We start from the raw sequence: 24,030 nt of genomic DNA, 5'->3' as shown, positions 1-24,030 counted from the left end.
TCTTGCCGTGCGATTTTTTGTTGGTTCTTGTGGTGCACTATTACATACTAGCTGTTATATATCATATGTTATATCATTTTGTTTACCATTTATGCTGTACGAGATATGAAATACTTCAAATAATTATGATAACCAATACGATGGCATCAAACTTACGACTTGAGGGTGATTCAGAGAGTGACTCGGGTGTTGTTTTACCTGTTGCTGGAAGTGGACAAGTATTTGACGAGTTTCTTGTGACTTGGTCGTAGGTGATGTTGCATCTTTAATTATTTTCATTTATGTACCCTGCAAGACGTTGAAAGAAGAAGCGAGGTATATAACCCAGAAGGACCGGGCAAAGGTATGAAACAGTGGTGATTTTTTTACATTTCTTTTCTTCGTCCTCCTTTGACACAATGCTACGCTGAAGTGCTAAAAAGCGTCATTACCACAGTTTGCAATTCTGCAACTTATATCACTTAAAGCACAATTCCACAAAAAGTTCAGGCAGCCAGTATCATTCACATTGTGTCTCATCTTAATTCTCCTGTTCATCTGTTCAGAGCTAACCTTACTCACCACTAATACCCACAATATTAATCCCCAAACACACAACCATCATCAGTTTACCCGCGCCCGTCTTGACAACCAGTACTTGTGCTTTTATTTTCAATTATACAGTGTAACAGGAGTTGGATAAAGAGTGTATGTGTTACTCACAGGCATCGAGATAGGTCTCGTGGACATTCTTGCATCTAGGTGAATCTTCTGAGAAATCCAACTGACAGAGAAAATATTCTCCGACATCTTCTTCTTGCACGTCTGCAATTTCAATGTCGCAGCTCCAAGATCTATCATTAATCTTCTCGGACAGGACCACCTGGGTACGATTATTGTGTGTGCAGGCACCCGTGGGCGTCGTACAGTTATATAATCCACTGTCCAGTGAGCACTTGATCTCGTCCGGAACCTCGAATGGCCTAATGCCGTGGACAAAATACTCCAGTGATGCCGAAGACCCAATTTCACTGGACTCCAACCATGTCATATTTATAACCAAACCTGAAATCCGAGAAATCAAAATAGATTATCACCGGGGCTTAGTATTGCCGTTTTGATTTCTGATAACCTTAGCACTATTAATCTTTATCTATTCAGTTGGTTTTTTTTTTTATTTCCAACGGAAACCTAAATACAAACAACAACAAAAACAATAACAAACAAAGAAACGGCCAAGACGGCATGTGTTGCAGTAAATGAAATGCATGGACGTTATGAATATCGACCCTTATTTGGAGGTGTCCATATTTTACATGCATGGAGTTTCAATATAGGCTCCTCCATTTTCGCCAAAGATAATTACATTGTCACACTGATGTAAATTTCATTTTGATTCAAATAATTTAGATTGCGTTGTCTGCGAAATACTTGAATTCTATCTTACGAGAGTAAAATATCGTGATCAATGTTTTCATACCCCTCAGAGGAATTAAAAAAAAAAAGATTCTTGTTTGCTGACATGGATCTAAAGTAGTGCTTAGGAATAGTGTACGCAGGAAGGCCTTCCTAGCACACACACAACACCTCACCTCAGCAGGCCTAACTCCAACCACCATCACAAATATTTCGGTTCCCCACAACCGGCTGCCAATATTGACTGCCGGCATGTAACCGTGCCAAATGTGAACTGTGCATCTCACATCATCTCTCTTGACAAAGGGCAGAGCCCGAAGGCTCGAAGTAAAAATTAAATTGTGAGGACTCAAAAGCAACGTCTACGGCCTCTTCTTTACTCTCGTTATATATACACGTATATGTATATGTATATATATATATATATATATATATATATATATATATATATACAAGTGTATATGTTTATATATATATATATGTATATATGTTTATATGTTAGTATATATATATATATATATATATACATATATAATTTACATGTATTCATAATAATAAGCCAGTTTACATAAAACTAGTCTGCAATGACCTTTATCTGCAAATGCTCAGATTGGAACCGTGAAATGGCTTATTTATGCAAAAACTTTGTCACCAACCTGCAGATATTTGCACGGTCAAGAAAAATGACACGAACGGGAACCATACGCTGTGCATGCTTTTGTGATCAGTCAACGCCATAACTTTCCCTAAGAACTGCTGAAAGAACCCAGGTGTAATCCCTTTGCTAGCAGGTGGCACAAAATCACTCGCACAACGCTTGAACCATGCGGGCCAGGCCCCGTTCGAGTGTGCCTCGTTTTGTCGGCCTCTGTAGCTGCGTCTTCAGAGCTCCCTAGGTAGATACGGCACGAGGACGAGTTTAGATGCTTCCATGAGCTGCTAGTAAGTCCTTAACATGACAAATGTTCTGAATCCTGTCACTGGGGCAACTTGCAAATAACTGCTATCTATCACTCGAAGTCGAAGGTGTGACTCTGCCAAGCGCCAGGTGCTGAAGTGAGGGGCACGTCACAACATACATCGTAATTATGTTCGACTGCAAGGGAACGGCGGGAATTCCCCAATGACGCCAACTTTCCACGGTAATGTCATCATTTAATGATATTGTCATGTTAAACCAAAGAGTTACTAGCTCTTTGGTTAAACCAAAGAAAAAAACAACAACAAAAAGGATCAGAGCCTTCGTTCGTTGAGAGAGAGAGAGGGAGAGAGAGACAGTTAACGGCCAATCAGAAAGCTCATCGCTCAAGATGGCCACATTCTGTAACTTCACTACATAAGAAAGAAAGAAAAAACATGGCGTTTCGTGATAGTAAAAACGCTCTTTTTGACCCTGTCACAATACAGCATGCCTAACGTACACCATTTTCAGGAAAAAATTGGAAAAATCCAGACACACTCGAATACCCTAAAATTTTTGCGAAAAAACCCCCAAAACAAACGTATTGTCAGACGTACGCCCAATAGTACGCCGTCTTATTTGCCATACAATGTGTAATATGGCTACTAACTCATTTACCACATTGAATTTGGTAAGCAATTATATATATATATATATATATATATAATATATATGTATATATATATATATATATATATATATAATGCAACATATGAAAAAATATGCAAAATGGCAGAGGTGAGATGACAAAATGTAACAAAATATATCTGCAGAAATCTTTTAGCACTAAAATTTTGATAGTCATAATTACAAGGGCCGACAAAGTGAAAGGTCAGGGTCTGATACAACAGAACGCCACACACAACAAACCAACCTCTCCATGCAGTCACAATCAAATAGTTTTCTTCGCTTTGCACCACGCATACACGAAACCAACTTCCCATAATGCAACAACTTCCGGTGTCTTGCCATGGACATAATTGTTTTAGATATTTTCCATTAATGTGAGTTTTAGTGTTAAAAAAAATATATACAACCTGTAGTGTACAAAATCAATGATATAGTACAGTCATTATGTAATAATGCTGCTCTAGTCAATATGCTATCTGATCACAAAATGTTGCTATTTTCACCAAAGTCTCTGCAATATAAAGTCATTAGGACGTTCGTCTACCTTCAATATGATTATTATGGTAGGCCTACCTCCAAAATATTTCGTGTTTGTTCACGAAAATAATGTTCAAAGAAGAGATCACCATTGAAACAGAAATCATTATCAATTAAACAACCTTTTAATCAATTATATTCACAGATTATTTTCTAAGGCAGTGGGTATACGCTTGAGTTTACAGTCCTATAACTACGGATACTAGCAGTATATTATTTAGCCACTTTGCTGAAGGGGAAAAAATCCTATCAGAAGGAGTAAACTGACTCAAATAATTATACAATTGTTGTTCATGTTTGTGTTTGGTGCTGAGCTGAAGGAGCTACTCAACAGGAGAGACTAAACAGACAAAAAGGCTATTCCTCTGCTGCACATGATTACTCTATCGGTTGACAAGCGTTAAATGCGTTGATGGCGGCCTTGCGAAAGTTGGAGTATGGGATGGAATATGTCGTGTATGCACTGACCATTTTTTAGCATTTTGTCCCATTAACGCTGTGTATTATACGTTACGCATTCGTTTCAGCAAAGTTCTAGATGGGATGGACGCCGAAACCTATTTGGGCGAAGGGCGGACGAATAGGGAACGTACATCCAGCGTGCAAAACGTTCAAACAACGAATGTTCGACATTTGCACGGCGCATATTAATTGCTACGTTGTCATACGTTCAAGATTTCGAAAATAAAAATCAGAACCAGCGTATGTATCTCTTCGAACCCTTATGAACTTTTCGCAACTTATGCGACGTAGAAAGGGAGACCTTAAGAGTGAAGTACAGAACTGTGGGGCAGGGAAGTTTAACATATTGGCGAGGTGGAGTGGAGAGAAAAGTGCAATGTAACTAAGAGAAATGAACCAAAGTCTAGTGTTTCACGATTTAACAAAGATACACAATATTCAATACAATTTTCACAGAATAAGCATCGGTTAATATCATTGTCCCACGCGCTATCATCGCAAAGTTTGTGTGCATGCGAGATCGTAATAGAATAAATGAGATCATGATGACGCTATTCATGGTTTTCTCGTAGACTCTAACTAACAACAAAGATGAGATCAATAGTATTGCAGAGTTCAATTGTTCCACACAGTAAGTAGTCTCGCTCTCTTTGAATTACTGAGTAACCAGGAAAGCACCTCGTACGTTGGTTCGATCAGGAGCTCTTCGATGATTGGCTGTTCAAATTGCGCGGCGTAATGATGACTTCGTACGGAGGAGGGCTGTACGTCAGTCCGAAGTTACCTTCGTTGACATTCGGCAAGGCTCGGCCGTCGTCGGGAAAGCGAAATTCAAACCAGCGAAAGATGTTGCTGAAGTACGAGAAGAGCATGGTTTCTGCCAAGTTTCGGCCGAGGCACTTTCGTCTGCCTGTATCATAAAAGAAACACAATGCATACAAATTGAAAGGAAAAGAAAAACACAAAGAGAACTGCTGAGGTGTCACCATTCTGCGGATTTAGGTTACCCTTTGGTGCTGCGACAGATAGAGTTTATTCAAACATTATAATGCCTGCTGTGACGTATTCGTTAAATGTGTATCCTGACCCACAAGCGTGATATTGCGGATGCCAGTGGTTTATTGATACATTCAAATTTACAGATCTTTCTGATGTACACAAAAAAAGTATGAAATAATTATGTCCCGACAACGATCTGCCAACCTGTTCAAAACGTCAAAACCATCTTTCCTCTCTTAAGCAGGGTTGTTACTTTTAATATATACATAGATACGGACTTTTTTCTAATATACAATCCTCTTCCCATGCATCTTGCATTTCTTCTCGTTAGTCGTACTGTTCAAAACGACGAAACCATCTTTCTTCTCACCACACCATTCACTCGTCTTTTTCTGTACATGCAATCCTCCTTACCAGCGTCTTGTATTTCTTCTCCGTAGTCGTACTACCTTCGCGTTACCTCATGCTGCTGGTCCCTTTATTCTATACTACCTTCATCTGCATTATTTTCTACTCGTATACTGCCGGCTTAATACCCTTGTATCATTCCCTGTTCCCTGTACATACACACCATTGCGTCTGCATTCCTCCTCTTACTATACCGTCGCGAAAACTCTCGCTGCTCTCCTCTGTCAGATCCAGGGGTCAGATTCTCTCACAATACCCTCTCTGAGGTCTTTTTTCCCAGAACTACCGCTTTGATTGTACACCGCAAACTTAATTACAACAAGGAATATCTTATGCGGATAGAAATAATTTTTCATGCATCAGTTACTCCTACCAACTTAGGTTGTCGCAGGTATGTTATAGCGTTGACGTCTGGAACCATCGGCCAACCACCAATAAGAACTGCCTTACAAACATCTCATTTTGCCGGCGTGATAAAACATCAGTAAACTGATCTAATAGCTGCATGAGGCTTGTCGACCGCCAATTAAAGTAATATTAAAATTATTGTATGCCATGTTCATAAGCCGCAAAGTCTCACGAATCTATAGCTTACCGTAAGAATCGTTTATTTCCCACATTAAATTCAGTCACCATATCAGGCTGCAATCTCAAACAATCTCACTTTTGAGAGGAGAAAAATCCTGACACTTAAATTTATGAATACAATACCTATAAAAATCAGAGTTTGATTTTTTTTTTTTATATACAGCCCTCAAAGGATTATACTTTGATTTAGCTCCCTTGGATAATTCCGAATGAAATAAATTGAATGGCGTTTATAAGACCGAAATACGTCTTTGAGATGTGTCAGGTAAAAATGTTCATTCATGCATGCACTAAATATGAGAAAACTTCTGTCGAAAATTAGAGAAGCTTCTTATGTACGCACACATACATTACATGAGCATCTCTCTTTCTTCCTCCACCCCCCCCCCCCCTCTCCTTTCGGAATGTCTCATTCTCACTTCTTGTTCATTGTTGGCCGCCACGCATGGGGTGTAAAATGGAAGTGTGATAACATTGAGTGGAGCAGGTGGTTCCGACATGGAGAGTGGGAAGAGGAGAAGTTTGGAGGTTACCGAAATTTGATGATTTTGCTGTAATCTTTCCTCAATCCGTGTAGGCAACGCGTTGATAGTATATCCTCCCACGTGTCTCAATACGCATACGGGATGATCAGTACATGTAATGACTTAACCCAGGAACCTCTTCTACAAACATGAGTCTTTTTGTTTGTTTCTGCATTCACTATCATTATGCGGCAACATTAAAGTTAATATTTGTCAATTTACAGAACAGCAGTTGAAACAAATTTAATTTGTAGAGGGAGACAAAGTGAAGAAACTCGCATCTGAACGTTAAAGCTATTTCCATTTTATTTTTCACCTCAAGGAATGCTCACCGTCGCCAAATACCATGATCGCATCTCTGCTTCCGCGATCAACTTTTCCCGCATCGTCTAGGAATCTGTCTGGTTTGAACTCGTCCGGATCCGTCCAAACGTTTGGGTCTCTATTTATGGCCCACTCGTTCACCCACACCTCTGTCCCACTTGGAATGGTATAGTCCATCAAGGTGACGTCACGGGAAGTCACGCGCGGAAGGGAGAGCGGAGCGACGCACGAGCAGCGCAGAAGCTCAAGAACAGCAGCGTGTGTGAACGGTAGCGACGCACGTCTATCGAGTAGTATGACGTCATTGGGATCGTCCGAGACTGTGTGGCTATCAAGTTCTTCTTGGACCTTTTAACATGAAATCGAGAAAAAGTAAGCAAAAATGTCATTGGAGCAAGGAAATAAACTCAAATACAATCATGACACTATGCGCCAAGTTCAGATGATTAGTATAATATTCAGTATTATGTTACTTTAAGTCTGTCACCGTACTTTGGTCTCTATAGTATATTACCAAAACTTTTCTCCATAAAGTTATAAAGGCCGTTTCGCTGAACAACACAGTGTGAAAAATGTGTGTTGTATTCCACAGCTGCTGGGTGACATTGCAGAGTGCAAAGCGAGTGCGCTGCATGCGAAATACACTTGCCCCATCAGCTCATGCATGGTATACACGTATGCGGCAAGTTAGGAAATCGGATATTATCGATCGCTTCAACCGATACACTTATTTTTCGGTCATATATAGCCAACAATGCGGAGAGTACTGTAAAACGTATACGCTAAATTCGGTTAGGTCTCCTATAGAGAAATATAGGCACATCTCTTTTTTACTATAACTCGTGAGATAAATGTGACAACAATAAGCAAATCGTGCTCCCAAATCGTGCTCCCATTCATAATAACATACTTAGTAATTAGGAAGGAAACATACTCACTTTCTTGAAAACATTGATTTATGCCTCGGTCAAAATAAATTAAAGAAAGAAGACTTGAGATGAGTTCTTTCTTTACAGGAAAAAGTCAAAATCTATTTGAGCTATACATGATATTCTTATTACTTTCCATGTCTATTTGCGATGTCAGAGACCCTTCAACATAATCAGGGGTGAGAAGAAGAAAGCATGAATGACTGATAACACGTATGAAATTAACCTTTTCTGCAGTACAATTAAAATGCCATAACACATTTTCGGCTTTGCTTGTAGACATTCTTCAAAAATTTATCCTTCCTAAAAGCTATATCCTCCGCCTCACCATCTATCACATCAGGGCAGGACAAATCATTATGAAATACATTGTATATCAATTTCTGACGCTCTCCACAGTTTGTTTGTTTGTTTTTTGGTCGCAGATTCTATAGTGATGAAAACATTTTTCTGATGTTGATGTCAACTTCACCAAAGCCTATGTCATTTGAGAGCCGGATTGATTTGATTCCTTAACAGCTTCAAGACATGGAATTATTTTTCTCCTCTTTATGTACGAGCATTCGCCGAATTACGTTTTTCGAAACAACTTATTTTGACATCCTTATTGATCTGACAGTATAGGTTATATCAATGATTGCGATTGAGAAGAAAAAATATACCCGTTTCTGGATGCTTGGGTTCAAACACATGAAGAGAATTCCCCACATCAGCGTCTCCGAAGTTGTCCCTGTTCCCGCGCCCAATAGATCAAACATCGCCCTCCAAATGTCGTCTGCGTCAAATTCGCTTTTCGGGACATTTTCGTACCTTCGAGATGTTTCTTTCAGGTACAGGTCCACAATGTCCTCCTGAATGGGTTCATCATCTCTCATTTGATTCTGATGACTGCCAACGATTGCTTTCAGTATGCTCTTGAATTTGTCGATATCACGTCGTAGCTTGCTGTACAGGGGCGTATAAAAAAGACGCGGAAATATGTGTGCGAGGGATACTCCCGACAAACCCCTGGATATGTTCTCCACGGCGGCGAGTGCTTCGGCGATGTCCGCATTTGTTCGGACGTCGAGGCAGTGGCCGAAACACAACGAAGAGACGATTTCGGCGATAGCAGCGCTGATTTCGGCACTCGGCTGGCACTGTTGGTTCTCTCGGAGCATGAGTTGATGACGTAGGTGAATTAGGGAGCTCCTCAAGGTGGTGTTAAAGGCCGAGGAACTACTCAGACCTTTGCGGAAACCGCCGAGGGTTATTCTCCTATGAGTCTTCCACGTTGTTCCGTTTTCAAAAATCACGCTTCCTTTTTTTGTGTGTGTGCATAAAAACAAAGAAATAGAAATATTCATGACTGATGGGTTAGTAGATACGGCGAGACTCTTAAGGAAAATGGTGTGCAGCTTTGTCGAGGTATGTAGGCCTATATACAACTACCATGCACCGAGAGGCTCTAGTTGCAATTATGAATTCCAGGTGGAAAGGAATAACACTTTTTTTTTTTCTGAGGGCGCAACTCCCGAGAAAATAGCGCAATTTCTGTCACCAAGGAATCTATAATTTCATCAGTAGCTCGAAACAGTGCCTGACTTAATATTTGCTTTATATCCCTCCATCGAATCTCGAAATAAAAGAGACATAAACTTGTTAGGAATATATGTTTACTTATGTAGCCCAGACGAACATCTAACAGTGCACCGCTGATGTGGATGCGTTACACAGATTAAGTCTACAAAGCCGATGTCGTTAGCACCGATAGCACCAATCAAAAGTAGTGATGAAAAAAAAAAACACCCTATCGCCTATCTACGACGTCATATTCATGGTATAGTGCACTATACAATGGACATGACGTCACGGTAAATAGCACATTTTCTCCATCGACATTTTTCATTTAACATCATCAGCATCATAAATTTTCTGTTTGGTAAAATGACGCAGGATTTCATCAATGAAGGATGTAAAGCTCAATAAGTCATATTAAATCCAACCAGAACAGTTTGTGAGCCTTGCATGTTCTTACTTCGTGTTATGATGAAGTAAAACGGAGCACAATGTGGGCTTCCACAATAATTGTGTAGGCCTAAATTAATTCCCCATCCGTATTTAGCATCCAGCTAGAAATAATGAAATGGTAAATCCAACATTTTAGTGCTAAATTTAACATTTTCATGAGGTTGGCAGAGTGACAAAATAAAAAATGTGGATTTATATGTCATCTTATATTAAATCACCAATAGGCCCTACACTTGAACAATACAGCCCTATCCTTTCTGGAGGGGCAAGTCCATGAATCCCGTGAGGGGCGTCTTTACAAAATTAAAGGGGGTGCAACAAAAAAGAAAAGGGGGGCGCCCAGTGCGCGGGCGCCTGGATCCGCCACTGGAAAATTTAATGGAATATCCGGCGTACGTGCCTACCGTTCTGCCCAACATCAACAGGGCAAAGTGTTGCACCTTTTTTGGACACAAGTATCCTTTTATTGCAACGTAAATTACAGGTCATGATTTTAGACACACCCTACCCTTTGTGGAGAACGCCAACTCAAGTAAAGGAGGTATTCGACGATCGGACGTAAATTCTGCATTTTCGACCAAAACATTCTTCACGACAGGTGCACTGCTCAGTACCACCACCTTGCTGCTTGGCCCCACACTGACAGTCATCAGAGGACCATACTTGACGGCTAGACCAGCGAGAGCCCGATGGGGCTGCCCGCCGTAGAGTATGGCCGGAAGATTCCCAACGACGGGCCAGGCCCATGGTCCTGGTGGTAGCTTCCCCGAACTCTTGGTTGTTTTCGTCAACACCAGGCGCGCCACCACACACGTCACTACAAACACGAGAAGAGTTGTACTCGAGAAGAAATCCCACATTTTGAGGTCTTTATTGCTTCTGTAGTGTGAGACTACACTTCCGCATTTGCTTCTGGACTAGTACTCGACCGACAGAGACATGCACATGCAGCCACTTTCTATGCTCCTTCCCTTATGATTTCCGCTGCCGAAAATTCTGCCTTCGGTTTATGCAGTATGCCTTTGTAAACGATTTAGCACGTAGATCAATAGTCTCTCTGTAGTTCTATGAGTGATCTTCGAATGAATGAGTTTTGTATACAAGAGTGCATTCACAGAATAGACGAACCCTAGGCTCCTAAGGGTGGGATTTCACGGAGCACGCGAACGATTTGCGAAGGACGCGAATGACAAAATCCAACATTCGAAAAAGTTTTTAGAATGTTTTCCGACAATGAAGCCGAAAACTATTCTTGCGCAATTTGTGCGAAGTTTCCACGACGTATGTGCGAATGTCGTGGGTATCATTGCTAAAGTACAGCATATTACGTACACGAAGAACACGCGACGGAAATGCGAACAACGAAAAATTTTCAATAATTATGGGAGAACATGTACCCAAGGAGAGGTGGAAGCTGTCTTGAGTTGAATTTTTTTCTTTCCTCTATTTCTCCTTTCTTTTTCTCTCATTTCTCTATCGTGTGCTTGCCTACATTTTTTTTCCTAGGACGTATCTCCACTAGTAAAGCATTTGATCTTTTTTTTTTTGCAGTTCCTCCAACACATAATCTCTATACTTCAAATAAAATTTTACATACTTTAGATTAATTTTAAGTGTATTCTGCGATTTTTTTTTTTTTTTTGGTATATCAAACATTTCTTTCTCTTTGCTGGTCTTTAATTTCTTTTGTTACTATAGTTGTTAATAATTGTTTGATGTTTAGGTGTATGCTAAGATTTTTATTTGTAGAAAATGTATAGGTCATACATCCCCCAAACGTGCGCTAAACGTTCGCGAGAATGTCTCAAAAGGTACGCGAACAGTTTGCGATTACGTCGTAAAATGATCGGAAAAACTTTGCAGATTTCGCGTAACATACGCGAGACATTCTCCAAAGTTTCGGAGTCTGTTTGGGGTTTCAGGAACATTTTGCGAACATCGCGCGTGTCTTGCGAAGGTCTTGCGCATATGACGAGGCTTTAAAGACACTTTCGAGAACAATTCACGAGCAAATCACGACCAAGTGTGCGGAAAAGGTTCGCAGAAAATTTCAAACTTTTTTGAAATTCTCGCCGAAGTAAAAACGAAATTCGCGAACAATTGACGACGCTTCCGAACCCTCACGTTCGTTTGGCGATCTTTTGCAGACCAAAATACGAATGCTGGATTTTGTCATTCGCGTCCTTCGCAAATTGTTCGCGTGCTCCGTGAAATCCCACCCTTAGGGTCTTTGCTTTATAAGAGGTATTTACCATTCAGTACACCTTCTATCATGTTATCAATAGCTGATAGTGGGATAGTTTGTGGTATACAAACAAAGTAAAGTGTTAGAGGTCACAAACACAAATGACATTTGTATCGTGATGTGTCCAAAAGGAGACTGAATACTCCAGATATTTTGCAAGAACTGCATCAAGGGAGACAAAACAAGCAGGGAGACCAATCCAGTGACAATATTATGACTCTAGGCAGTAGATACGGAAGCAAAATGTGTGTACAGATTCTGGCATATTCCTGATGCAAATTTCACATTGCAAAGTAAGGATATTAATCAAGTGAGAATGTCTGAGATATCAAAATTAATTTGTCCTTTTTTTAAGCAACAACTTGTGTAGGCATTTTTATCCTTACAATTTCTGCTTGTTTTATTTGCATTTATGAAGCAAATTAGTGAACAATCATTAGAATTATTAAAATTGGTGTCATTTTTGCATTTCATGATCTGTTATATATAGCACGTGTCTCTTCTCTCAGTTCTGTATCTGGTTGTCCTCGACCGTTGACTACATCACATTGTAGTTGACATTTTTATCACTTTTGTACATTCTTAGTGTGTTCTCTTCCCCCTTTCTCTCATCATGAATAAAACTTCTGATCTGTCCTTGATTTAATCATCCCTCTTCTCTCCACTTTTCTCTTGCAGTTGTTTTTCAATTGCTATACCACTTCCCTCCTTTTCTCAAACCAGGGGTCCGTTTCATGGATGTCTTATAATTAGAGACCTTTTGCACATATAAGACACTTGTAAGAGACTTCATGAAACAGATTTGAAAGTCTTATATAACTACATATGAGTGACTTTGGCCATTCTGAGATTTATGTAAAGACTTTAATGTGATGACTTCATGAAACAGATTCCAGGAATGTATTTTCCCCCTTTTCTCTTCTACCCCTCTCTGCAGTTTTAATTTTTTTTTTTCATCTGTCTCTCTTTGGCAGCACACATTTTACCTTGACCAGCTGGGGTCCATTTCATGAAGTCATCACGTAAAAGTCTTTACATCTTAGAATGGTCAAAGTCGCTCATATGTAGTACAAGTACTAGTACATTATAATGAGAGACTTTCAAAGACTTTATTCAAAGAGAAGTAAAATCCACTTCATGAAGTCTCTCATAAGTGTGCCTTATGACCGAAATGTCTCTCATAAGACTTATATGAAACAAACCCCATGAGTAAAAAGTACATGGCATGACTTGTTTGGAAGGAAATGTTTAACAGACACATCCACACATGACTGAACGAAAAGATACAAGCACACAACTGCATACAGAAAACACATTACATTTTCTCGTAATAAATTTTCAAAGCAATATATATTATGCTCTCTTAATATGGCTTTACAGTCATATACAGTGTATATCATGCTTACAATGTTGAAATATACATATATGTAAAACAAGGTAATGCGTAGTGCATGTAATAACACTTGATGGAAAAGCACAAGGTAAAAGAATATCATCACTGAAAATAACATGGCTCAATAAAAGAATTAAAAAACGAGCTACAATGTAACACATCAAGGCAATTCAAGATGTCGGTTATGTACCCATTGCAGGGAGGTGGGTAGAAATAAAAAGTACAGTCTTTGATTGAAACCCTAGATTTACACAGCCTTTCCAAATGTACATCAAATTTAATTTTCATAGTGATTAAGACATCACATGTTACATAGTTGACAATAAAACTCATAAGTATGAAATTATTTAAGGCCCATTTTTAGTCTCTCACTAATACAGTAAAAGATGTTTTGAAATACAGTGCACTCCCATTATAAACACAGTTATAAGAAAATTTTCATTACAACAAAACCCAAATTCACGTCCCCAAATTATCATCTACATATCTTTACACACTATACTGTTCGGCCATGACGTAATTTTGATACATGTATAACAAAAGAAACCACTGGTCTGAGGGCTTCGCTATAGTGAGATTACATTGTATTTATCAAAATTCCTCCAATTATACATCACTTACTTAATCCTTGCCTGGAGTTTTTGGAATATTGAACTATATACCTCTATTTCCAAATACAATGTAAGTCCCCATCACTTATCCACAAAAGGCAAGCAATATTTGAGCATTAAAAATACATGTACTGTAAAAGTGGATATTTTCGTGCGAGAAATTTTTCGCACTCGGCTGGATAAGCTGGATTTCGCATGTTTTTACTTTTGCGGAATCAGGATATTAACTACTGGAACATGTGGCATGCAAAAATATTTGAGTGCTTTTATTTTCACGCTAGCATCTGGTTGCATGAAATGCGCTAAAATTTCCACTTTTACAGTAGTGCAAAATTTATGTAAAGAAATTAATACAAATAATGCCTCTTAACAATCCAATCCAACACTCACAGAAATGCACACACACACACACACACACACACACATCTTCAACTGCCAACTCTATGGTGCATTCACAGTATCTAGGCGATGGTGTTTATTTCTCCTTTCTTCATAAAATGTAAAATATTCAGCTCTATGAGATGCAGCAGGTATAACAAATACGAAAAATCTTTCATGTATAAGAGTGTTTGGACAGATTTTCTGTGCCATCACATACTGAACTTCCTGTCAGTAGACAAAGCTTTTGAGATACACCCATAAGTTCACTTACATTACGTTCACTTTTGATCAAAACAAATACTCTTGACTTATATGGAGTGTCAACTTGGGGAAAGTAATCAAATGGTGAATAGTATCATTACCACTGGTGATCAGAGCAACAATATATGATCTATATTTCTGATAAAATGACCATTAAAAAAAATTGATGACTGCCAAGAACAAGCATGCAGTTCACCTCAATTGCACTTAACTGAATCCAAGCTGACAGGAATTCCTGCATTGTACATTGAACATTTACTTCACAGGTTACCTTTAATATCGATTCTCTGAATTACCTTGTGATCTGTTACAGTCACCTTCATTTGCTATGAGCTCCATCTAAAATAAACTGATGAACTATACTGATATGAATGCATTGGCAGTGACTTTTAGAAGAAATATCATAACACTTGACAATGAAAACTCCATACACAGTTGAAAACAGCAGATATTCTCTCTCTACATCCCATCCCCCACGCGTTCAAGTGTCTTCGGAGAAGACAAAAGAGATACTAGGCAGCATTTATAGTTTCAACACCGACTACAAAAGGCAGAGCTCTTGACATTGCAAAACTTTCACAGTTCAAGAAGCATACAAACACCTAGGGTGGTATTCTGAAATCCTTCCTGGGAAGAAATTTCTTCCTCAGTCAGGATTTTTTCCTAAGTGGTATCTGAAAATCTTCCTAAGTTTCTTCCTAAGTGTCTTCCAAACTTTAGGAAGAAACTTGGGAAGATGTGCAAATGAGGATGAGATATACAAATTTCTGACTAAGGAAGAAGTTGGTATGCTAGAATGCACTTAGGAAAGAATTTTAGGAAGATATTTAGGAAAGCCCCACCCCTGCCCTAAATACGTTGTTAAGATATAGCAAGCTGCAAAACATCATGATAGGCGCTTGTACCATTCACTGCACGCAAGATGTACTTTGATGCGCGAAATAGGCATGAGAAAGGGGACATGCCATGCACATGTGTAACCCTACTTCATTATAATGTGCGATTGCCAATGGTTGGTTCCTAATAGATTCTTATTGGCTTAAGAAAGGACATGGGTGGGGATAAGGATGGCCTAATTTGCATTAAGAAGTTAGTAGGAAGAAATTTCAGAATACCAATTCTGTTTTCCCCAGGCATTTCCTAACTTTCTGACTTATGAAGAAACTCAGGAAGACTTTCAGAATACCACCCCTACTCTCCAGGGAAGCCTTTGTTGACAAGGGCAGGAAGTGAAACTTACCGATAATAGAATATATGTCACAAAATTTCTCCATAAATCACATAAAAATACATCTTTCAAGGGCTACATTATAGGCAAATGGACACTGCAGAACTCCAAACAGGACAATTCAAAAAGCAAGAGGGCACTGCCACTGGTTAAGAACAATATTTATGCAAGTGTAATGCACAGAAAACAATGGAGACAGTAAGAGTTCTCACCAACATTATCACCATCTGGGATCTGTTAAACAGCTGTTGGGTTCATATACATGTGTACCGGCATGTGCTTCATTCACAGCATTTACTAACCTGTAATTTAAGAGAATACAAATTGAATCCTGTCTACACAGAGGACAAACTGCGGAGTACCACATTTTTCTGGCAAATATAGTGATGAAAATGCCTTTACATTGTACTAAGTACTGTTTCATAGACTTGTAAAAACACAGTCAACCTCACATACCTCAAATCAGTCGGAACTAAAGGAAATGGTTACACTTATTAAAATGAACTTTACTTGCCGTGTATGTTGAATTTGCAGTGATTATTCGACATTTCATGATTTGATGTGTGAAATACCAATTGTTTGCATGTTTGTATCATACGTGAATGAAGTAAAATGTGCATAAATGGCATGGAATTGAACCACCCTCCTTTTAATGAACATTCTTATTCATCTGGTGAAAGATTTTACTGCTAGAGTGACGGGATATGCAAGCTGAACTGTACCTGCATGTGCATATGGCATGTCTGTAGTATGCTAGTTGTACATTAGCTCACCCATTCATGTCATGTGGACAAAAAAGTGAACATTCACTCTTCCAATGCTTTGCGGAACATTGTGCTGCCATTAGCACTGAATGGACAAGAAGTGCTGTGTGCTTACTGTGCACATGTATGTAAACCTTTGTGAGGATATTTTTCTTTTATATGTTGTACATGTATTGTGCTGGAAGCAAGATTGTTTTTACCTCAAAGTATTCAAGATCGACTGTGAGAAGATTTATATCCGAGGATAGCTGAGCAATGTTGAAATTCTGCCTCAAGTACTAGTAATAGGTTGGAATAAAATGTAACTATAGATGGGACTGGGGATTTCCCAACGAGATAATAGAACTTCAAGTAATAAGGCCCAAACTTTCGACTTGTAACATTTGTTTAAAGAAGAGGAAATAACAAGGAAAGATCAGGAATTTTATTTTGCCTCAAGATCAGTGATATTCAGCTGATCTGACGTCGAGGTATGTGAGGTTGTCTGTATCTGTTCTTGACCATCAGGCATGTCATGTTGCCCTTTAAATTGCTGACTGAAGCACTCGCAAACCATTCTCGTGCCCGCCGCCGCTACGATGCCATCTGCTCCTTCTTAACCTCAGCGATTAGGGAGCTGTAGTGGTCGGGCACGATGGCCTGCAGCGCAATGTCCAAGATGTATGCCGTCAGGCCCCAAACCCGGTGCTCGCCCCCTACAAAGACTGGCAAGATGGCAGTGGGTGCCCCCGAGGGTTTGTGGGGCTCAAAGGTAGTGTAAGCCTGGCTGGCACGACTGCACAGGTGGGACAGTGTCATTACGAAGACTGACGATACCTGGAAAATCATCAAATAATGAAAATCACTATTTATGTAAGTTATTTGAACGGTGCATTAAAAATGCATACTTTTGTCCACTTGATTTGCATGTGCAATATCAGAGCATATTCAATGCAACACCAAATTCCTCATAGGCTACTCTAGGAAAGTGGCTGGGCAATACATGTAATTCATCGTTCTCGTCTCGTCTGAATATGCTGGCTACATGTGCAAGCTCTTGCTACAAGCTCAAGTCACAACTTAGTGCAGAGTCTACTTCAAATTCCTGAAACTGCTTTTGACAGGTGTCCATGCTTGCTTGCACTGGGTGGCTTTGTTTTACGGGATACCCAGAAAAACTGCACTCCTAAGACCAATGCATACATGTATTACCCACAATTCCATTCATAAAACATTGGCCCGCCCTTGTACAATATTCCCTGATATTCCACTCAATTTCATTCAACATGATGCATGTTCAGAAAGTACTTCCCATTAGAAAATGGAGGAGATCTGTCAACGAATAACTAAAAACCTACACTCTGCACATATTAAATGCAAATAACAGTGATGCACGAAAAATACTGTGGTATCCACAATAACTATCCATTTCTTTAAATGCATCAAAAAGAGATTGGATCCGGCAAGATCCAGTATAGAACATTAAAAGCAAGTTGGAAGATGAGTCGTTCATCATTATAGAATGGGTAGCGAGAATCCTGCGATCTCATTGGTCGAGAGCTATGTGTTGATTTTTACTGGCCGCACGCTGAGTCACAGTGGTAAACATGTTATCGCGCACTTGTAGCAAGAGTACGCGTACTTGTAACAAAGGTTCGCGGACTAAGCAAGAGTTCGCGCACTCGGTACGAGACGCCTATTGGCTAAAACAACCATGCATCAGTTTTTACTGATGCATGGTACTGATGCATGATTCTGAAGAGAAACCATGCGTCCAGTAAAATCTGATGCATAGTTTTCGGGCTCTCGTCTATGGCAAGCCAAAAGGAAGTGCATCCAGTAAATTTGTCATCGGGTAACACGATAGAAAAATGGGTTTTTAGCAAGAAAATTATCCATTCTATAAAACGGATGACGCACATGTCTTTTCGTGCGTCAGTCAGAATATAGTGTGCATGCGGTAACTATGGAATTTAGCCTAGACCCACTCGGCTTCGCCTCATGGGTTAAGCATTCCATAGTTACCTTATGCACACAATTCCGACTGACGCACTCAGACCTGTGCGTCATTTGTATACTTACCTCTTCTGGATTAAGCTTCAGCGTTTCGATATCAATCTCTCCGAGATAGCCAATGACCGGAACAACTGTCAAGGTCTACATACAGAACACAACAACAAATGTAAACCAATGACAAACTCAAAATAATCAACAATATACAGTATATTGCCAACTTGTCAAAATCTTGTCACAAATAAGCAAGTGCAAATACAAGCAAATGTATTTTGGGGTTCAGCTATGTACATAGCACAGACATCTGGCAAATGTAAGCGGAAGTAGCAGCAAAATGATCACTTACCGGTAAATGCCCTTGCCAGTGCCTTAGCTTCAAATATTGATATCATCTTTAAGAGCAGACAAATAAAGACCAGATATGTTCATGCCAAATACAAATCCACTTGCACAGTGAATATCTTGTTAATGATCAGGAATAAGTTTGTTGTCTGTTACCTTGTAATGCTCTATAACATCAAACATATAAAAATCATTGTACATAATACAGGGGGACCCTGTTGTAATGAACACTAATAAAGCAGGATTTCATTTTTGAAAGGATAAAAACATTTTTTAAGGTTTTTATTTTTGCAAATTTCACAAATTGACCAATAATAATGAATTTAAACAAAAATCAGAAATGTTGTCATTCATAACATATGTTCTGTATACAGACATCTGCCCTACTTTGGCAAAAGGAAGCAAGTGACAAAAGTGACATTTCTCGTAAAAGAGCAAAATGTGTCTGTCATTTACACTGACGTCAATGGGTTATCATGATGTCTTATCTAACAAATCTCTTAGTAGGATGAGTGTCTCTGCATTAAATTTGGCCTGGAAGAAGAGCTCATTATGTGAATTATGAAAACATCAATTTAACTCAAATTAGGATGGTATGTCACTTGCTTCCTTTTGCCAAAGTAGGGCAGCAGTGCATCATATCCAAGATGAGAAATTACTCACTATTTCCTTGAAAGGGACAATAACTTACTTTTCATCTCATCCCCATGAAAGAATATAAGATATTGCGTCCACGGTGTGTATAGTTGTAATCGCTTTATTACCATGATTTGAACCTTGTATGACTTGCTTACGCATGTATGATATTATATTTTTTCTACATTTTATATGCACACAATTTGACATCCTAAACTGCTTCTAATATTAAACTCAGGAGACGTCATATCAGAAAGGATGTGAACCGAACACACTTGCATAATGGACAACTGCCAGGGAAAGTACCACCACGTACAATGTATAAAACAGGCAGAGAAACAAAACCTTCGTGGAAAAACAATCTACGACCTCCATTGTGTTAGAGTTCAGCATATCCGACAATCACTTCCCAACGGGAAGTAATACCAAGATCAGAAGTCATCGCAGTTTCCACAGATCCCGGCAGCCCTTTCAAAGTGACATTCTAGTCTCTGATCTATAGGGAATAGCACTGTGCATGCTTAGTATGCTTTATACAGCAGTAAGTGGGAGTTTTTTCATGTCACTTGAGTTTGCCTACAAACTTGAAATTAACCTTCCATATAAAATGCATTAACTACTGTGATTAGGATGCTCCCAGTGCAAAGTGCAGGTTTCGGAAACTGACACGAACAGCATGGTATGCCCTTTATTCCCACACCCTTCACGAATAGAGCTTGTCATCAGTTTGTAGCAAACCAAATTAACACCCTTTCAAGTGGGGCACATTCATGACAATCTTTAATCTTTTTGTTTTTGTAATAAAATCCCACACAGAAAAAAAGGAAAAATATATGAAAGATATTAAAACATTTAACAGCAATATTTCTAGAAACAAAACAAAAAATTGAATGATGACCGATAGATATTAATGAGGACAAAAAATGAATGATAAGCAACAGATATTAATAAAGACATGGCAATTCTCGGTATCGCCAATGCGCAGAAAACTTCTACGCACACTGAAGAGCTCTGTAACAGATGCCCTGTGGGATTCCTCGGCGCCCTTGTTCGCTTCCAGTTGTCTCATGTGAGTCGCAGTTCTCATACGATTCAATGGAGTTATTTGTCTGCTTTTCCGTTGTTACCCTTTTTTTTTCTTGGCTGTAATTCAGCTTAAAAGAGTTGAAAGTTATTTGCTGTCATTAGAGTCATGGTTCACTACTGCAAGGCTTCAATGTACTGTGCTTTTTTTTTGGGGGGGGGGGGAAGGGGGTCACTTTCATCAATCCACAATCACTCAGTCTCATATCTCTTCAGATTTGTTACTTCTTATTTCCCTGCCTCACAGAGAGGACAGGTTCACATCTTTGAGAAAATCATTGTACTCAAGACTTCCTGTTGTGTGGTTAACCTTTAATCCCTGCTGTAGCTAACCACATGCCACCCTATAAAAGCTGGTTCCTAATCTAAATCCCTCACTTAATGCCACTTCAGAATCCTATGCTTGCTCATTCCCTTTGTGGCTTTGTTACATTCACTATCTAGGCACATTACAATCAAGTGTGACACTCCTAACCAGAATGCCCATTGTGCCATTTGCTCCTGCAAATTAGCGCAAATTGATAGCAACCTCCGATCTGTGGGATTTGCACCAGTTTGCTGCGAGTCAGCTCAATTTCATGGATTGAGGCAGATATGGATGTGTGCATTGTGCGATCCTGCTTCAGAGTGTGCCCGACCAAAGCTGAAAGTCATCACATTTGTGAACATGTCAAAAATTTGGCGACTGCAACCAACACCACCCCTGTGGGTGCGAGTAACAGTGATCAAGAAGGCATTTCCTGAAGCGTTCTATCTGGCAAATTTGTCAGACAAAATTTGCTCTCAGCCAATCAGATACAAGGATTTCAGTAGCTTATAACAGATTGCCAGACAAAATTTGCTCTTAGCCAATCAGATGCAAGGATTTCAGCAGCTTGTAACAGCTTGTCAGAAAAATATCCAGACAAAAATGTTCATGCCATGCCCCCTGGTGCTACCACTGGGTGCCCACAAGGCAACTTATCTACGGATATGAGGGGATCCCTCCCACTCTTGCAAGATCTCTGTAGATTGCTCTGTAGATTGAATATCCTGCTTGTTTTGTGTGTGAAATGGGACATACTATACCACATGACTCACTGACACCCAAACCATTGTCACTTTCTAATGCCAGTCTGATTTCACACAAACTTTTGTAGATCTGGGTACACTGTTATGCAATCTTTTATCTCCTTGCTTCTCACTACCCCTCCTCCCCCCCCCCCCCCCCCATCTCTCTCTCAACACTGACTGTTCTGGAACTACAGTTATATCATAGAGCTACAGGTGTACAACAGCTCCATGGTTATACAAACGAAGATATAGCACCTATTGTTGTCTAACCTCTATGTGAACTACCTTTTAGATGCAATATTAGTGTAGTACAGCTCAGTGCCGGTGTCTCCAACCATGAAAAAAAAAATGATGTGTCCTGTTGTGTCCTGTTGATTGATTCTTCCTCACTGACTTGCCCACATAAAAGTGACTTGAACTTTACCATCAGTGACCTGCGTCTGTACACAATGTCAGTGGCATTTTGAGATAAGTGGTCCTGAATTGTGTACTGGCCTGCATTTTCTGGTTTTGTTTGTTTTGCTGGAGAGTTAAATCTCTGTTGTTTTGTTAACAAAGAAACCAAGGTCAGGGAGCAATAATCTAGGCATGAATTTTTGTGGTGCATCAGCACCATTCGAGAGAGCGAAGTAGAGGTCAAACCAAGGTGTGTTCCCCCTCGCATGATATTAAGGAGGTTATATAGCATTTTTAAGCCGTAAATCTAATATGCAATTTGGTGGTTACTACATATAGTTTTGGATCATCCTGATAAAATGAAAAAAATACTGCATCAAAATTTTAAATTTTTGGTGGTTGTAAATCAATGTTTGTTGTGTTTTGCTTTGTGTTTTTTTTTTTGTTTTTTTTTGTTTGTTTTTTTTTGTGAGACGTGAGAAAAAGCTTGCCAGGAGTGTTAGCTTGAGAAAGACCAATGAGGCATGAGTCTCATGCCTTATGCATGAGACATGATAAGTCTGTGTATACCACCAGAAAAACCATTGTACCTACACTGTACATGCCATATTGCTGCATAGTGTTATGAACTCCATGGAGACCTATTAAGACAGCCATCCCATGGCATTGCACCTAACACCTCTCGTAAGTTGCCAAGAGAACCCAATAACCTATCATAATATGAGTTTATAGTACAGTGGCCCCCACTTAGTCCGGAAGGATCAGGAGACAGGCCAAAGCAGCTCCTGATTATCAGGTGAGCACTGTACTAAGATATTTCACAAATTGTACATACAGGTACAGTATCTTCATAACAAAGTTATTTCCGTCAACAAGAAAGAAAGCTTTCCTGGGGGTAGCCCCCCAATGTAACTCCATTAGCATGCAAACCAGATCCCCGGTGATGAAAGGCATTACTAGGAAAAGATTAAATTAATAGCTCTACACAAGGTGTTGATTTAAAACAGTCATAAACTGGCTTACTGATATGAAGAGACCAGTAGTATAGACATTAAATGTAGGCAACTTACATGTATCATCAACTAATGTGGCTTAGCAATAGTCATGATGTCACAAAATAAGAATTGCTATTTGAGAATGGTAACTGAATAACATGATTTTCAGTGAAATGGTGAGTCAGGACTCTGGAGTTTACTAGTACTACAGGTGGTATGCATTATTCATGACGATCAAGTCATAATGTGTTTACATCTTGGGAACACATGCATGATATGATTGAGATCATGCAGAGCCAACATAGTAGTGAGTAGTGTATAGATGCATCACAGGCCATCAGACAGAAATATTGTGGCAATCAAAAACAGATGCCTTCACCTTCACCCCCAACACACAAGACATGAAGTACATCACCTCTCGGCTCACGGGAGAGAGATGCCCCCACACCTCCACGGTGTTGGGGTCAACGCCCAGCTCCTCCTGCATCTCTCGCAGAGCTGTAAAGCAGACATCGCCATCGCTAGGGTCCATCTTGCCTCCTGGGAAGCTGGAGGAAGAAAAAAAACACCCCCAAACAATTACGGTAGTTATAATTCAACAAGACTTAAAGGACAAGTCCACCTTCATATACTTGTGGATTGAGTAAATGCAGCAATATTTGTAAAATCCTCAGTGAAAGTTTGGGGAAAATCGGACAATCCGTTCAGAAGCTATGAAGCCAAGTATCTGCACAGTCAGTGCTGGATGAGAAGACTACTTAAGTGTGTGATGTCACATGCGTACAACGTCATAAGGAAAATATACAGAGAATTTAACAAAATGTTACTTTTTCAAAAAAGTGCACATTTCCTCGACTCATCACTGACGTATATCAAGGGTAAT

General features: G+C 39.5%; 2 protein-coding genes across 2 annotated transcripts in view; both read right to left on the bottom strand.

The window, feature by feature from the left end:
- Window positions 1-4,680: 4,680 nt before the first annotated feature.
- On the bottom strand, window positions 4,681-10,627 carry LOC139745484 (cytochrome P450 2U1-like). Its single transcript, XM_071655877.1, has 4 exons — window positions 10,276-10,627; window positions 8,420-9,057; window positions 6,837-7,176; window positions 4,681-4,895 (listed from the first exon to the last, which is right to left on the bottom strand). Exons 1-4 carry the CDS (start codon window positions 10,625-10,627, stop codon window positions 4,681-4,683), a joined length of 1,545 nt encoding a protein of 514 aa, XP_071511978.1.
- A 6,488-nt stretch (window positions 10,628-17,115) lies between these two features.
- LOC139745485 (uncharacterized) overlaps window positions 17,116-24,030 on the bottom strand; it is a 10,052-nt gene continuing 3,137 nt past the window's right edge. Inside the window, exons 3-5 of the mRNA XM_071655878.1 lie at window positions 23,527-23,695; window positions 18,712-18,786; window positions 17,116-17,466 (exon numbers count right to left, since the gene is read on the bottom strand). Of these exons, the coding sequence (XP_071511979.1) occupies window positions 17,224-17,466; window positions 18,712-18,786; window positions 23,527-23,695 (487 nt within the window). The 3' untranslated portion in view covers window positions 17,116-17,223. The remainder of the gene's footprint in view (window positions 17,467-18,711; window positions 18,787-23,526; window positions 23,696-24,030) is intronic.

This window comes from Diadema antillarum, unplaced genomic scaffold, assembly GCF_040938485.1.
Source record: "Diadema antillarum isolate AM-2024a unplaced genomic scaffold, OU_Dant_1.0 seq00001270_RagTag, whole genome shotgun sequence".
Classification (NCBI taxonomy): domain Eukaryota; kingdom Metazoa; phylum Echinodermata; class Echinoidea; order Diadematoida; family Diadematidae; genus Diadema; species Diadema antillarum.
The sequence above is the reverse complement of the archived record's forward strand: the minus strand, read 5'-3'. Positions and strand labels throughout refer to the sequence as shown.

What these genes read in the sequence shown, in the direction of transcription:
- LOC139745484 (XM_071655877.1), bottom strand. Translation starts at nt 10,627, where the DNA reads ATGTGGGATTTCTTCTCGAGTACAACTCTTCTCGTGTTTGTAGTGACG. An exon ending in ACCCAAGCATCCAGAAACGG is followed by an intron (nt 7,177 to 8,419) that starts GTATATTTTTTC and finishes TCATGTTAAAAG; the next exon opens with GTCCAAGAAGAACTTGATAG. An exon ending in GATCATGGTATTTGGCGACG is followed by an intron (nt 4,896 to 6,836) that starts GTGAGCATTCCT and finishes TTTATGATACAG; the next exon opens with GCAGACGAAAGTGCCTCGGC.